At 36.7% G+C, this 15,051-nt stretch overlaps 3 protein-coding genes and 1 non-coding gene across 5 annotated transcripts; all 4 read right to left on the bottom strand.

Moving 5' to 3' along the window:
• Positions 1–10: 10 nt before the first annotated feature.
• IDH-V (isocitrate dehydrogenase V) lies at positions 11–2,255 on the bottom strand. The gene is made up of 7 exons (NM_120407.6): positions 1,995–2,255; positions 1,529–1,849; positions 1,268–1,429; positions 1,065–1,139; positions 783–892; positions 618–690; positions 11–481 (listed from the first exon to the last, which is right to left on the bottom strand). Exons 1-7 carry the CDS (start codon positions 2,184–2,186, stop codon positions 290–292), a joined length of 1,125 nt encoding a protein of 374 aa, NP_568113.1. The 5' UTR covers positions 2,187–2,255; the 3' UTR covers positions 11–289.
• A 256-nt stretch (positions 2,256–2,511) lies between these two features.
• Positions 2,512–2,715, bottom strand: AT5G03285. The gene has a single exon (NR_144233.1). It is a non-coding gene; the product is annotated as an other RNA (non-coding RNA).
• A 109-nt stretch (positions 2,716–2,824) lies between these two features.
• On the bottom strand, positions 2,825–8,801 carry EIN2 (NRAMP metal ion transporter family protein). Its single transcript, NM_120406.5, has 8 exons — positions 8,632–8,801; positions 7,392–8,098; positions 7,161–7,247; positions 6,960–7,070; positions 6,656–6,868; positions 6,389–6,574; positions 3,618–6,278; positions 2,825–3,540 (listed from the first exon to the last, which is right to left on the bottom strand). The coding sequence occupies exons 2-8, from the start codon at positions 7,638–7,640 to the stop codon at positions 3,163–3,165; spliced, it is 3,885 nt and encodes a 1,294-aa protein (NP_195948.1). The 5' UTR covers positions 7,641–8,098; positions 8,632–8,801; the 3' UTR covers positions 2,825–3,162.
• Positions 8,802–11,860: 3,059 nt separating this feature from the next.
• On the bottom strand, positions 11,861–14,504 carry LOG6 (lysine decarboxylase family protein). Of its 2 annotated transcripts, NM_001342694.1 has the most exons (7): positions 14,222–14,504; positions 13,888–13,985; positions 13,739–13,769; positions 13,516–13,615; positions 12,620–12,690; positions 12,396–12,539; positions 11,861–12,175 (listed from the first exon to the last, which is right to left on the bottom strand). In NM_001342694.1, the coding sequence occupies exons 1-7, from the start codon at positions 14,357–14,359 to the stop codon at positions 12,152–12,154; spliced, it is 606 nt and encodes a 201-aa protein (NP_001318465.1). In that variant the 5' UTR covers positions 14,360–14,504; the 3' UTR covers positions 11,861–12,151. The 2 variants fall into 2 exon arrangements, with proteins under 2 accessions (NP_001318465.1, NP_001331279.1); NM_001342695.1 differs by having other exon boundaries at positions 11,906–12,539; positions 14,222–14,503.
• Between the last annotated feature and the right edge of the window lie 547 nt (positions 14,505–15,051).

Genomic DNA, 15,051 nt, shown 5'->3' with positions numbered 1-15,051 from the left:
ATGAAATTGATAAACTGATTGAAGTTATAAGAGTATGTAAACAATTCAAGCAACAAAACAAAATTCTTCTGATCGATTCAGAAAGAACATCACTTTTTCCAGTGTTATGAATCTTCTTGCCTTACGGCAGAGAAATTTTAAGGCAGAAACAATAACTTCAAAACTCATGAAGAGCCGTTTTTTTGCTTTTTCTTTTATTCTAATCGTAAAACAAGAAAACAAGAAGAATTCGAGGCTATAAAAAAGGCTCCCAAAAGAAGATTCGATAAAGAATTGGATTTTACGATGTTCAGAGATGATCACAGATTGCCTTTGTGAATTCCGTGGTGGTCGAACTACCTCCAAGATCCGCGGTTCTGTATTTGCCCTCTGCTATGGTGTTGATGATTGCACTGTGGATTTGTTCTGCTTGTTCGTTGAACTTCAGGTGACGCAACATCATCACTCCACTCAGAAGCAACGCGGTTGGGTTCGCCAAGTTCTACATCACCCAAAACAGAAAGACAACAACAAATTTAAAAATCACACATATTAATCTTTCAACATTGGATGCATAAATGATACTCTTTAGCCCGTAAATGATGAAATTGGAATGATATATTGTTTGAAGGACCAACCTTTCCAGCGATATCAGGTGCAGAACCGTGAACTGCTTCAGCAAGGGCTACACCATCTTCTCCAATATTACAACTGCGTCAAAGATAATAAGGCCTTAAGATGATGTAGCTCATAATCATACTAAAGATCACTATTACACAAGATGAAGGAACAAGTGTTTTTACCTTGGAGTCAATCCTAGTCCTCCAACCAATCCGGCACACAGATCGCTAATAATGTCACCGTACAGGTTTGGCATCACCAAGACATCAAAAAGTGCTGGGTTTTTCACAAGCTGCAGGTATCTCAAGATTATCAGTCGCATATTCCACATGTAAAAACAGTGGAAAAGCAGAACTCAAATACAAGTTGCTAAGAAACCAAACTTCTAAATCTACAAGGTGATCCCGAGTCCCGACCACTAACTTAATTAACGAAAAAATAGTAGATTCGGTGTCATAGCTTACCATCATACAGCAGTTGTCAATAACGACCTCCTCGTAAGTGATCTCAGGATACTTCTCAGCAACCTCACGACAACACTGAAAAACGGAAGCAAAATAAAAATGGTCTCAGAACAAAATGTAAAAAAAAAAAAACTAGCAGAAATAACAATCATTGCTTTGATCCCTCCGTATAAGAAATGCTTGGAGTTATAAAACGGGCAGACCTTGAGAAAGAGACCGTCAGTTTTCTGCATAATGTTGGCTTTGTGGATAGCAGAAACTCTCTCTCTTCCATGAGTCTTGGCATAGAGAAAAGCATACTCTGCAACTCTCAAACTCGCCTGACGGGTAATGATTTTAAGACTTTCCACCACACCTCTAACAACCTATTATATGCGTCAGGAGAAAACAAAACCATCATTAGAATCATTTATTAGAAGAACTAACCTGAAATATTCGATCAATAGACTTAAAACAAACTAAACCTGATGTTCAAGGCCACTGTATTCTCCTTCCGTGTTTTCTCTGATGGTAATGAGATCAACATCATCGTAACGAGTTTTGTAACCAGGAAGACTGTAACAAGGTCTAACATTGGCATATAGATTAAGCTCTTTCCTAAGAGTCAGGTTCAAAGAACGGTGACCTTTCCCAATTGGAGTAGCCATTGGACCTTTCAAACCAACTTTGTTTCTACGCACAGATTCGAGACTTTCCCATGTCAAGAAACTCTGTGTTCTCGGATCTATCTCAGTCCCAACATAGTGTTCTTCCCACTCAATTGGTACACCAGCTGTTGTAAACACCTGGATCAGTACAAAACGCAAAAACTATCAACAAAATTGCCGAATTCCCACAAATTATCGTACAAAATTCAATCAAACAATTATCTCGTAACTATGACTTCCAGAACTCGAAATTCTGCGCAGAAAAGAGATTAGGATGAGGGACCTTTTTGACAGATTCGGCGATCTCGGGACCGATCCCATCGCCAGGGAAGAGAGTTGCGGTGATCGGAGTGGTGGAGGAGCAGAAAGCCCTAGCGACAGAACTAGCCGCACCTGAGCTAGAGTTCACGGCTCCAAGGATCTGAGTCGATCGGTTTCCGATCAGCCGTCGCGCTAGATTTGCTGCCATGGTCATCGCTTCAAGCACCAAAAGGACGCAGCAAATGAAAAATTATTATTCGAGAGAGAGAAAGAGAGGACTTTTCTGCGTTGTGGGACAAAAGTTGTAAAAGAAGAAGCGAATATTTCTTCTTCCGTCAAAACGCTGCGTAGTTTCTAGGTTGCATTAGGTGAGTACGGAATTTAAACGGCACGAAGTGTTTCCTTAAACCCCAGGCCCAATAAAGAGTTGTTTTAAAATTGGTTTCAGCATCGGCCCAATTACATCTTATTTAACACACAAACTACATATATAGAACGTTTACGTAATACGTAAGTATTATTACGTCATCATACATACACTAAACCGGCTCCGGTGGCTTCTCCATAGCTTTATGCGGTGGTGCAGGTGCCGGAAAATTAGCCAACGGCGGTCCGTAGTGTAACTGCGACGTTGATTGAATCCCTTCTCTCCGGCCGATTTTTCGTCCGATGAGATAAAAGGCGATAGCGACGATCAGAAGGAGAAGAATCGCCGGGAACGATATGTAGATTACATAACCCATTGGATTAGTTACTCTGCTGGATTTTCTTAGTTCCCCAGAAATTTGAAGGACTTTATGAAACAGTAAGACGTTTCGAGAAGAAATATTGATAAGGACACGTGTCAGTAATCTAGCGTCGATGTGTCAGCTACGTGCAGAGATCCGGTTTAGGAGATTTAACATTTCAAACCGACGATTTCTTTATGATTCCGCATAGAATTACACAAACCGGATTCGGTTTGTAGCTATGGTCCTATGATGATGATATATGTATATAAACATAACATTACAACCAAATTAAGAAAAAAAGAGCGAAAAATTCTGAAGCAACAAAAATCCATTTTTTTTCTTCTTTTCTTAATACACAATTAACGAAGCAGAGGAGCAATCAAAAGCGAGAGTTTTGATTCTTCGGCTTCCCTCTCGACGTCACTTTGATCATGAGATTTCTCACAATGTTCTTCTTCTTCAACCCAATGATCCGTACGCAGTCACGTTTTTTCTTGAACCGGGTCCATCCTGATTCATACCTACTGGTTTATTCGATAACCGACGTTTATACCGCTTCAAAACCGAAGCCAAATTCTCTTTCCCCTTTGGGAAAGCCACATCACCTGCAGCTGTACCGGTTCGGCCTTTTCTACAAGAGATTGCCATTTCAACGTCTTTGATTAGATCAAGAAGTGTGACTGCGGTTGTGCATTTGCCTTTAGCCGGTTTTGCAGCCGGAGGTAACATTCCGTTAGCTGAAGTCGGACTCGCTCTCTGGTGGCTCGCTGGAATCTGAAGGCAAAAGCACGGTGTCATTGGTGTCCGCAGCTTTGAGAACGCCGGATCAATCACTCCCTGTTTAAATCCATACATGTCAATATTTTCAAACTGCAAAACTGTGATTTTCAATGAACTACTGCGGTTTTTGTTACCTGTAGGCGGTTGAGAACGTAAGTGTACTTTCCCCAAAGCTCAGGCCGACTCTCCATGAGAGACAAGTCAAGGACACGGTGAATGCACCAAACTCCAAAGCTCACAATCAAATCAGCTCTCCAAACGCAACCATCTCCACAGTTAGGAACCGATGAAATTAGTGGCTCCCCCATGTGACCCACCTGGTTTATTTCTCGAGCTTCAGCTTCATAGATAAACTTCTCTCGTGCAGCTACCCGGTCAATCAGTTCTTCATCAACTCCATCGCTTTGTCCAAACAACCACTCGGATCCTTCAAGTTTAATAAGCTTTAGAATACAGTGCCTGAACGACTGAAGAAGCTTAGCCTCTGCATCAACATTAGAAGAAGCGTTGTTGTCTATATTGATCGGATTCGATCTATTCCTGAGCTCCTCACCAACAGCACCATTCCTCTCCGCTACACCAAACTGCTCAAAGGGCTGTCTGGACCAAAGCGATCCGGTCCCTGTTGTTGCACTCTGTGGCAAACTGTAGGCATCTCTGTAGCCTCCTCTTGATTGAGAAATGTCATCATAAGTCGAGGGTACTCCCACCCGTGACCCCAAATTAGAATATAACGATGATTCATTGCTTAACCGACCATAAGACGCACCATACCCTCCTCCTCCACTTGACGGATCCCAGTATCCACTCTTGTTGTTTGGTAAATGCATGTTCCTTGCGGACATAGACAATCCTGAGATATCTGGCATGCTACTATATTTTTTCTCATTGGCTACTGCTGCGCCAACAGTATCAGTATTGCCAGAAGATGGAACACCGTAATAAGATCTTTCAGATTGTCGCGATATGCTTCTAGACCCAGCAAAATTCTCAAACCCAGGAGCTGGTCCAGGGGTTAGACCATTCTGGGACTTCTGTTTCAAGGCTAAAGCAAGTTGCTGTGTATAGCTCAATGTACCAAGCGCCATAGATCTCGATGTCGGGATCTCTCCACGGGATTGTAAGGCTTCAAGCCTTTCTTTTGCCAAATTGTCTACATATGACTTCATCTGGTATCCGTGAACTGTAGCTGGTTGTTGGTGTTCCCAACCCTCTGAAGATGATGGAGCACGCAGGCTAGAGTATCTTCTCTCACTCAATTCGTAAGCATTATTATTATTAGTGGTGTTACCATATGCACCCAACATCTGCATACGGTTGACCAACGGTGACGGTGACGAACCTCTTTGTAATCCATACAACGAATCGATACTTCCCGGTGTCCTCTGCTGCTTCAGTGAATCATATAAACTTGAAGTCATCTGTGAATCCATTCCCTTCGCAGTTGGTGACATGCAATATCCACTGCTAATGTCTTTTCCAAACGAATCTGCTTTCATAGAAGAGGCTGACTTTTGATCAGTGCCAAACAGCTGATCTAGTTTCTTTGCCCTGGCTTCAGCAACCAATTGCCCATGAAAATCATATAAATGTCCCCAAAATTCATCAAGGATCGCAGATAAGTGTCTCCGGGCAGCACGTCCCAAACCTTGCAACCGTGAAAGGCTTCCAGTCCCACTTCCCCCTTCCCCACTTAAGCTGCGGAATGAAGGAGGACCATCAGATCCGACAGTAAAGTTGCTTGTAGGAGCAGCTTTGGTAGCTTCTTCTGTTTCCCATGAAACCCCTTCAACATCCTTTTCAATAAACTTGCTGTTATTCTCCATGCTAACAATCTTCTCCACAGGACTCATTGGTTCAATTTTCGCCATCTTTGTTTCAACAATCAGATCCTTATCACTGACCTCATTAACCACTGTTGACTGCAATACAGACTGTTCCTTTACATCAGAGTCTTCCTTAAGACTACTAACTTGAGAGGTAGAGTACTTTACATCCAACTCTCTTTCCTCTGGAGGGCTCGAACGGATTTCTTGATCCGTCATTAGAATGTTCTCTGGCAAATCATAGACCGAGCTAGTAACAGACGTAGTATCCAACTGATCCTTTACCCTGCTTTCCAACCGCACTATTGATTCGTCTTCGTTCCTCCTTGTTTCTGTTCTTTCAATTTCCTCTTCTTGAACAGATGGATAAGATAAAGCATTTTGAGCATCCATGTTCCATATTTGAGCTTCCGCTCTGTTACTCGCAGATTTCAGCGGCGTGGCTGCCAGCCAGAGTATCAGGCATAAGGATGCACATGACGATACAAGCAGAGTGGTGTACTGAATCGAGGTGCCCATCACGGTATTCCATCTCAAACCACCAGCCCAGTCACTGCTCCCAAATACCATCTCAACAACAAAAACAACATTCAACCCCAGAAATCCCAAAAACGTTGTAAGTGCGAGGAACTCGCCAACCTGAGGGATTTTATGGACACCCATGATTTGTCTCGACGAAGCAATGCGGAAAAGCGGTATTACCGAGCAAGGAAGCATCATTGCCACCAAGACCTGGGTGAATATAAGTAACTGGTATATTCCGTCTGCACCAGATGTCCATACACAATAAAGCGCAGGAGCAACTGCAAGAATTCTGATTGTAGCACGATGAAGCCAAGCGGGTATTTCTATCTTCAGGAAGTCATGCAGGACGACCTCTCCACCGAAAGCCCAAGCTAGTGCGGTAATTTGACTAGAGAAGAACAAGAGCATCAAAAAGACCACTGGAATGAGCGGACTCATAAATACCTGTGATCAACAATCAAGAACAAGATAATTAATAATCACGAGAGATTTCTGAACATTTTCCCTAAAAATGAATTATAGACTAATACGAACATAAAACCGTCAGAACAAACCTGCTCCATTAGTGACAAGGCATCGTGAAAAGTCAGTACCACAAGGCCAGTACTGTGAAACACATTAGCTGCTGCATTCATCAATACATAATTTACAAGTGACAGTCCGCTGAAGACACCAAAGATGGCGAACAAATGGTCTTGACACAAGCTGCTCTTGTCGACATCAGACGAAGATGTACTTTCCTGTAATAGAGCGTTCACTGCTTAGTATAATTATTGCTTCTTAACAGAAAAGAGAGATACATATAAAGAGAAAAAAGGTACCCCAGCAAAATAAGAATGGATATAAAAATTGTGAGGGACGATGCTTGCGCCAAGAAGACCCATCAGTGCGAATGCGCTCTCTCCATTTAACCGAGTTAACACTCCATTCATAGAGAGTGGGATCTCAGACTGACTCAGCAAGACGCCAGATACATAGAGAAGTAATACCAGGCCTGCAGAGTAAATGGATACTGTATTTGCCATACCATTTTCCTGTCAGAAATTGTATGCATGTCAGCTAATTTCCAATAATGCTATTTCAAGAACGTGGAGAAAAAAAACAAGACAGGAAGACCAGTCATACAAGGAAAGAGGCGAAAACAGGAAATAAAAACGCATCCATGGCGGCCAAAAACACTCCAGTGGATAACTCCACCCCAAACAAAAGGTTAAGTGCATGCGCAACTCCCACAACCTGTTTATAATAGAGAAGCTCAAGTCAGAGGAATCAAAATTTTATCACATAATAAAAAAATTAAGAACAGCAAAGATTGTAAGTAACTACCATGGTAAGGTCGAGCAGAATTGCTGAGAACTCCGCCTGAATGCCCAAGAACATGCACGTCCACTTGTCATATTCTTCATTGCAGATCTGTCCCAGTAAAGAACATTAAAATGTTAGAAAAATAGAGAAGGTGGTTAGTAGAATTCCACTTTGAGAAAGTGACAAGACAACCACAGAGCCCAGTTTGTTATTTTAAAAAGTTTGTTCTTTAGAGATCAGAAAAATGTTTACCTGAGCCAAGTGTTTACCAGTCACAACGCTTATGCGAGCTGCAACATATTGGCATAAGATGGCGGCAAAATTGAAAAGCAGAGTAATTGCCACCAAGTCATACCCGAAACGAGCACCTCCTTCGATATTTGCAACCCATTTCCCGGGATCAATATATCCGACAGAAACCAAAAGGACAGGAAGTAGAGCAGGAACCATTCTCTGGATAAACCCTAGCTGAGGTCTCACATTCACAATTTCAGCTTCCATCCTAAATCTATCTGATAATATAATTACTCAGAGTAGGATTCAAGGTCAACTCTACAGTCGTGGTTCACTAAAAGCCTCAGTTGAGTAAAATTCACAGATTTGATCTAAAACACCTTCCCTCGCGAAATCTGATTCCCTCCAAAGCTAACACACAACAACGAATCAGTCGGTTCTTCTATCACCGAGGCAAACAAAGCCACTCTAACGCTTACTTGTTATACAACTCTGTACAGTCTTTCTTTACCTAATAATAGCTGAAGTTTCCTCTAGTAACCAGATGTTAAGTTAAGGACCAGACCTTCTTCTTATTTGCTGCTTCAAGGAGAGAGATCATACAACATTCAGCTAAGTTGGTCCAAATGGAGGAAGCCCTAACAGAGCAACCAAGAGCAGAACATAGACTTCCATATGCTTAACCACTACGGATATCTCCAAACCATTCGAAATCAGCTTCAGACCTGAATTTTTTTTTTATGGTGAAAATCTTCAGATACAGTAGTATTACAAATCAATAATTGATCTTAGTATGAAGCAGCAACAAAAAGAAGATAAGCTCAAAAAAAATACAAATTTCAACTAAACTGAAGCTAAAAGAATCGTAACGCTGACGAAAAGCAACAAAAATGCAAAGATCCCGTATGATCTACGCATTCAGATCTTCAAGGAAAAAAAAGGTCAACCACAAACCAAGTACAGTAGTAAAAAAGAAAAAAGCTTAAATCTCGCAATTAAAACAAAACCCAGAAACCGAAAACAATCCCGAAGAACTCCAAGTCTGGAAAGTCCAGATAATGAAGAGGGAGAGAGATCTAAGCTGAAACTACGAATTCGATCCACCTGATGAAATTATAAAAAGCTGGAAAAAAAACCCAGAAAGTCTCATTTGCGCAAAAGCCGAGGGAAAAGCTACAAAAACCCATGAAAGTCCGTACAAAGCCCCCCAGCAAAATAAAAAAAAAAACAGAGGATTAGGGTTTTTGAAAGAAGTCACCTTCGAAATCGCCATGATCGCAAGTTGACCTAACAACAATAGTCTCAGTGAGAGAGAGAGAAACGGATCTTCAAAAGAGAGAAACTCTTATCAAGCTACGAGAGATAGAGATAGAGAGAGAAAAGAAGAGGAAAGAGAGAAAGAGCTCAGTTCCATCGAAAGAGAGAGATAAAAGAAGATCGAAAAATCAATTATATAAAATATTTATATATAAAAAACGTATACATACATATTTGTATCTATAGGTCTGAAGGTTATGGGTGCTCGTGCCACCTTCAAAGAGAGAGAGAGAAAAAAAAAATTATTACTTGTAAATAACATGTAAAAATAAAGGTATTATTCTTTTTTTTCTTATAGCTAAAAAAACGTCTTTTTAAATAAATTTTCCAGGTTTAACATATAGTTTCTTTAATCCATCTTTATTAATCTTTTTAAACTAATCGTAGTTTATTCCATGGACGAAGAAGAGAATTATTATTACTTTAAATTTCTCGACCCCTCTTTCTCCTCATTACATGTAATAATAATACATCAAACAGCTTGATTATGGAGTTTCAAATGGAGATTATTTTACTTGATTTTGTGAAACGCTAGCTAAATTTATTTTTGTACTTTTGATTTGAGTAATACAAAAATGTTGTTTTCTAGCAATTTTTTTAATTTTTATTAAAAATTTAAAGGGACGGTTACAAAGCGAAAAATAATATAAACGTGACTAACTTTAAGAATACGAACAAAAAATAAGGAATCAAATCTTCTAACTCGCAAAAGATTACATGTGTCGAGAAGATTTGAAATTTTTTGTTACATTCGAGAAAAGTTTACGCGATTCTCGCATACTATAAAATTCAAATCTTAAACAAATAAAATTGTTTAAATATTGTATATATAACTTTTGGCTACCTTTTTATTAGAATTAAAATCCAAACATAATTTAGATCTATTTATCTTATATTAGAGACCAATGTCTAGGAATTTTTTTAATGATTTACTTATTTTAGTATTAAAACAATCTTTAAAATTTTACAAAAATACATGAATAGGTTCTATTATACATTTCAGCGTTCTGCAAAATACTGAAATTATAATTTTCCTTTTGCATAAATATAATAAAAGAGAAATCAAAAACTTTATTTGAAAATGACGTTATTTGAGAAAACTAACTAAAGTTGATGATACAATTAGGCGTTATCAAAAGCTGAAGTTGTTGACTAACGAAAATGGAAAAATAAATGAAGGCGTTAGTACCATAAATATGTAAAATCGGAAATGAGAACAGGATTCGACATTATACTCCACAGAATGCTATAAATAATACGTCTTTATATAGCAAGTTTTTATTTATTCTGCTGTATATGTATTAGACATCAATATTAATTGCATAGAACAACTATTTGTCAAAAATAAGAATTCATGGCCTTCCCTCAAATAGAAAAGAAACAAAACAAAAAAAAACATTTTGTTTTATTTGTCTTTTGATCTCAACTAAGAGCTTGATTTCATTAAATCATCATTGAAAAAACAAATACACTCTACTTTTAAACTAAACAAATATCATATACGAATTTCCATTTTATACAAAATATGTAGTTGGATACAAAATAATAGCTAGATTTTGTTATCACCAGTTATAATAAGTCATTAAGATTTGTCAATAGATTCCAATAAATGTATCATTTTACTAACGAAGAAACAGTTACTATAGTTAGTTAACTGAATCATATTTTAGTATGGTTATATTGATTGATCAAACCATCCTTAACCGAACTATCCAAATCACAAAATCAAACCCAAAACCAAAAGAAGAAAACAAATATAAATAGAATTTCTACTATTTTTGGTCAAATATAATCCACGTGTTCCTAATCATCTCCTACATCAATGGAAGTACAGCTTGGGCTTTCGATAACCATACATTGTACCTTACTATTTTTTCCAATTTGATTTCTTTAGGCTTTTTTTATGTAACTTGTCACTATATATTTAACATACTCAACATTATCCATATTCTCTTGTGAAAGTATATATACATGTACATTGGATAGGAAGCAAATTAAAACACAAGAAACTAAAATTTTGCATCAATGAAAGGAACATGGGCTCCTCTCAGTCCTATGTTGATGTATATGTTCAATGAACCATAACATAGAGACCACACTTGTTTTTTTATAACACTATAAATATATATAGAAACAATATTCTTCAAGTACTTTTGAAATAACACATACGAATTTTTTTATCCGTACCGATGAGTAACCAACACAATTTAAAAGTTTGACTGAATAAAAAAAGTCAGAATTCTTCAAAGAGTCAAGATAGTCATATTTCAGTTACATATGGAATGTATAATGATATCATACAAATAAGTTCTTTAATATGTTTTGACTAATAAATCAATTTCAGTTATTTAGTTTGGTCATAAGGAAGTTTTTTTTTTATAAAGTCTCGTTGATGTTGTTTGGGCAGTTAACCAAAAAGGGAACAAAGCTACATGGTACAGATCATTCATCAGCTTAAAGAATCTTTCTTGTCGATCTTTTTTTAACTAGATTGTGATCTTTTGGGCTTTGTGTCCAAATATTTATTTATTAGTACTATCAATCTATTAATAAAATGGATTTTTGTTAACATAACCTTTCATTAGTGTAAGGGACAATTTAAATTATTTTCCTTCTTGGTTCACTGAATCTCTCTTGGGCTTAAAACACATGGTGGGTGGGTTCATAAGAATTGGAGATTTGAAAATTTTAGTAATTAACCTCGAAACATGAGACGTCAGTTACAAATCAGAACTCGTTTATTGTTCAATTAATTGGTTCGATTCAACAAATGTTTTCGTTTAATCAAGTGGGTTTTCTTTATTTTTGTTCTTTTTTTAATGTATGTGAGTTATTACGTGGAGACCAGAAGAATAAGATCGAATCGGGGATGTTTTAGGAGGAGACATATGAATTTTAAGTAACTTAAACAATTCGAGATTATGTAATGATTTTCTATAATTAAAGATTGCTTGGCTCAGGACTTTAGATCGAAAGTTGTAGCTCAGACAAATGTTTTTGGTAGTAAATTGAATCGATTTGATCTACACATTCAAACCAAGAAAAATTGATTAGTAATATAAGTGGTAGCTAGGTCTTTCAACAACCAAGTGTTGCAATCGATATTAGTGTTTAGGTTGGCCCAACAAATAATAAATTTAGCTTGGGTCTACGTAACATTTTTAGAAAAATTGAAGGCAAATGATCTATTCTATAATCGGAAATGTCAAAACAGCCCCTTATATCCAAAACCATCGGACCAAAAATTTACAGTATCTAACGTAAACGTATATGAACTTAACTTAAAATGTAAATGAAATGCACTAGTTGATATATTATAAAATCACAAAACAAATTTACATTTTGTACTCCCTAATCAAATCCGACTTTTAGATTGACTAAGAAATAATCAAATATTTACTCATCCCGATTCACAATTTTTTGGTATGAATCGTCTTGGAGCTCAGTTTTGATGCATATTATTACTTGTGTTGAGGCACATATTCCTGCAATACACACCAATCAAAAATTTCATGATTATTAAACAAAAACTCGGTCTAGTCTAACCAGCTTTAGACATAACTTGAAACAAAGATAATGCATGTTTAGATATTCGATCTAGTGATACCATATTCAACTAGAAAATAATAAATCATAACGGGATCATGACTTGGATATACTGTATGGTTCGGTTTAGGGTTAAATCCGTATCATCTATCGATATACCTCCAATTTTATAAACAACTCTCTTGCGGTTGGTGCAGATACGATAATATGTCGAGCGGTTGGAAGAATAAATCCCTCTTCGACGGCTTTGTCGATGAATAACAGCAATGCATCGTAATATCCATCAACGTTTAATAAACCGACCTGCAAGAAAAAGAAAACAATAGCTAACTCTATCAAAATGTCGGTTATTATCTTATACCAGACCAAACCGGTTTACATACCGGTTTATCATGGATACCAAGTTGTGCCCAAGTTATCACTTCAAGTAGCTCCTCTAGTGTACCATAGCCACCTGAGGATTGACACTTCGACAGTGAGGACTCGTTGACTTAGTCAAGTGGCACGTATAGTAAAACTCAAGAAGATTTTTTTTTTTTTTCACTTTCATTTTTGACCTCTTAAGAAAAGTCAACATCTGATTTATGAAAAGTAGTCCTTCTCTTCTCTTTGGTACTTTTTAAGTCAAAGGTCAAAGGTTAGTGCACTCATCACAATAGTTACCATTATGTTTCTCTCAGAATATTCAACTTTATAATATACCAGCACTACCCAAAAAAGAAAAACAACATTTTGCAACTCATATTACGATCTTTTAATGTCTGCTCAGAAATATAAATCTTACAGATATAAATTGCGAACATAAATTTTTTCTTAAATTGGATAAGAAACAGATGTCCTTTGTCGACATCTATTTTCACTGCTTTTGGATGTTGATGGATCAAGGACTTTTTCTGATTATTCACTTTAATTATTTCAAAACTATTTGTCGTGATTCTTTTAAATTCTTTGACTCCTGGAATCTCCCACATATCATATTAACCACATGTTATTACTTATTAAACGCACTCTTTAAAGCTCTCTATAATGACTAATAAAAAGGTTTTTATAAAAAAGCACTAACATTACATTATGTAGGGGAAAAAACAAACACTAAAACATCACCATACATATATGCATCTAGCTTTATAATATTTCAGCATCATATACATTGGGGAACTCTAAATGTAGTGGCAAAGTTTTCACAAGTGAATATCAATAATTTAATTTTTCATAAGTTTATCTTTATTATTTGTAATGAAGATAGAAGATGGAGAGAGAGATAGAGAGTAAAAATTACCAGGCAAAGTAATGAAAGCATCAGAATGCTTAGCCATCACAGCTTTTCTCTGATGCATGTCTGCAACTTCCTTCACTTCTCCTACTGTTTCTCCAGTTAACTTTGAGTTTGTTTGCGAGACATTGACAGAGTGACAAAAAAGAGCATCATCATTACCATTATTGTTATTATTCTTTATTCAGATCCACTGAACATTGATTTCTAATGAAAACTCAATTAATACCTCTTGCAACATGAGGAGCTTGGGGATGACTCTGCATCATAATAAGAATTAAAAACCATACCTATCTACCTTTATTTTCATAACTCTCAACAAAAAATGATGAGAATTTTAATGCAGTAAGTACTATAGAATAAACATAGAGTAAGTACCCAATAACATGACGACCACCATCATGAACAGCTTGAGACACCAAACCCATTAAACCTATGCTTCCTCCACCATAAACAAGATCAATCTTCCTCATCACCTGTTCATCAAATTTTGAAAACCGAATTTGGTAATTATCCTGTCTTCGGTTTGTGTCAAAGAAAACAAATAAAAATTGACATATAAACTCTTTATTAATTAGAGACTGTATTAATAAATACAAGGTTTCTTAAGAATCCTCATGCATGATGTTATTGCAAAAACAGAACGTTTTATCATTGTTAAAGAAGACCTAAGAATTTTTATAAAGAACTTGCAAGTTGTATATATGCATACCAGTTCCTTGGCCAAATCAATGGCTGCATCTTGATAACTAGCTTTGTTCCCATTGCTACTCCCACAAAAGACGCAAATGCTCTTAAACCTTGAACTTTGTTTCTTCGTCATCTCTCTTTTTCCCTCTTCATTCTCCATTGTTTCGGCTAACTTGTCAAAGTCGCAACTTTTTTTTCTCTACGTTTGTTTGTTTCTAGTTCTTATGGAAAAACAAATGAATAATTTTTTTTACACAAGACAAGTCTATTATTAGTTAACTCTCTCTCTCTCTCTCTTTTTTTGTGTGTTTTAATTAACTCTCTTCTTCTCTAACCCTTTGTTATGTTTTATAGTGTGGATTGTCTTTCTCAAGTCTGCTAGGCACGTGAGAAACGTGGTCACACGAGTGTTCCACTCTCTGGCTAGCTCTTTCTATCAACAGTATTCTAACTCATCGGTTAAGTAGCACAATCGCATGCAAGTGGTGCTCACACGCTCTTTTTCCTCATATTTCATATATATTATTTACAATCTTCCAAATTTTGTGGGGGTCTAGTAATCGGTGAATTATTTTTACTCATTCTCTATTTTTTTCTTTCTATTTTTTTATTTTGATATATTTTTTTCTCATATACTTCATATTTGCAATCTTCCAAACTTTGTTGGGGTCTATGAATCGCTGAATTGTCTATTTGATGAATCGGTCATCCAAACACCAATTGCATATTGTTATAAAACTATTTATACTAAATTTCCGCATTTCCGCTAGCTAATATTTTCGAATTTCAAATATTTAAATTTTGGTACTTAAAAGTTAGTTTCTTTAATAACTGAAAATCCTTTTAGGTCAA

The sequence above is a fragment of the Arabidopsis thaliana genome, chromosome 5 (genome assembly GCF_000001735.4).
Source record: "Arabidopsis thaliana chromosome 5, partial sequence".
Classification (NCBI taxonomy): Eukaryota; Viridiplantae; Streptophyta; class Magnoliopsida; order Brassicales; family Brassicaceae; genus Arabidopsis; species Arabidopsis thaliana.
The sequence above is the reverse complement of the archived record's forward strand: the minus strand, read 5'-3'. Positions and strand labels throughout refer to the sequence as shown.

What these genes read in the sequence shown, in the direction of transcription:
- EIN2 (NM_120406.5), bottom strand. Translation starts at nt 7,640, where the DNA reads ATGGAAGCTGAAATTGTGAATGTGAGACCTCAGCTAGGGTTTATCCAG. An exon ending in TCCATTCTTATTTTGCTGGG is followed by an intron (nt 6,575 to 6,655) that starts GTACCTTTTTTC and finishes GCTCTATTACAG; the next exon opens with GAAAGTACATCTTCGTCTGA. An exon ending in ACGTTCTCAACCGCCTACAG is followed by an intron (nt 3,541 to 3,617) that starts GTAACAAAAACC and finishes GGATTTAAACAG; the next exon opens with GGAGTGATTGATCCGGCGTT.
- LOG6 (NM_001342694.1), bottom strand. Translation starts at nt 14,359, where the DNA reads ATGGAGAATGAAGAGGGAAAAAGAGAGATGACGAAGAAACAAAGTTCA. An exon ending in AGCTCCTCATGTTGCAAGAG is followed by an intron (nt 13,616 to 13,738) that starts GTATTAATTGAG and finishes ACAAACTCAAAG; the next exon opens with TTAACTGGAGAAACAGTAGG. An exon ending in TGCTTTCATTACTTTGCCTG is followed by an intron (nt 12,691 to 13,515) that starts GTAATTTTTACT and finishes GTCAATCCTCAG; the next exon opens with GTGGCTATGGTACACTAGAG.
- IDH-V (NM_120407.6), bottom strand. Translation starts at nt 2,186, where the DNA reads ATGACCATGGCAGCAAATCTAGCGCGACGGCTGATCGGAAACCGATCG. An exon ending in TCGCCGAATCTGTCAAAAAG is followed by an intron (nt 1,850 to 1,994) that starts GTCCCTCATCCT and finishes GTACTGATCCAG; the next exon opens with GTGTTTACAACAGCTGGTGT. An exon ending in CACCTGATATCGCTGGAAAG is followed by an intron (nt 482 to 617) that starts GTTGGTCCTTCA and finishes TGGGTGATGTAG; the next exon opens with AACTTGGCGAACCCAACCGC.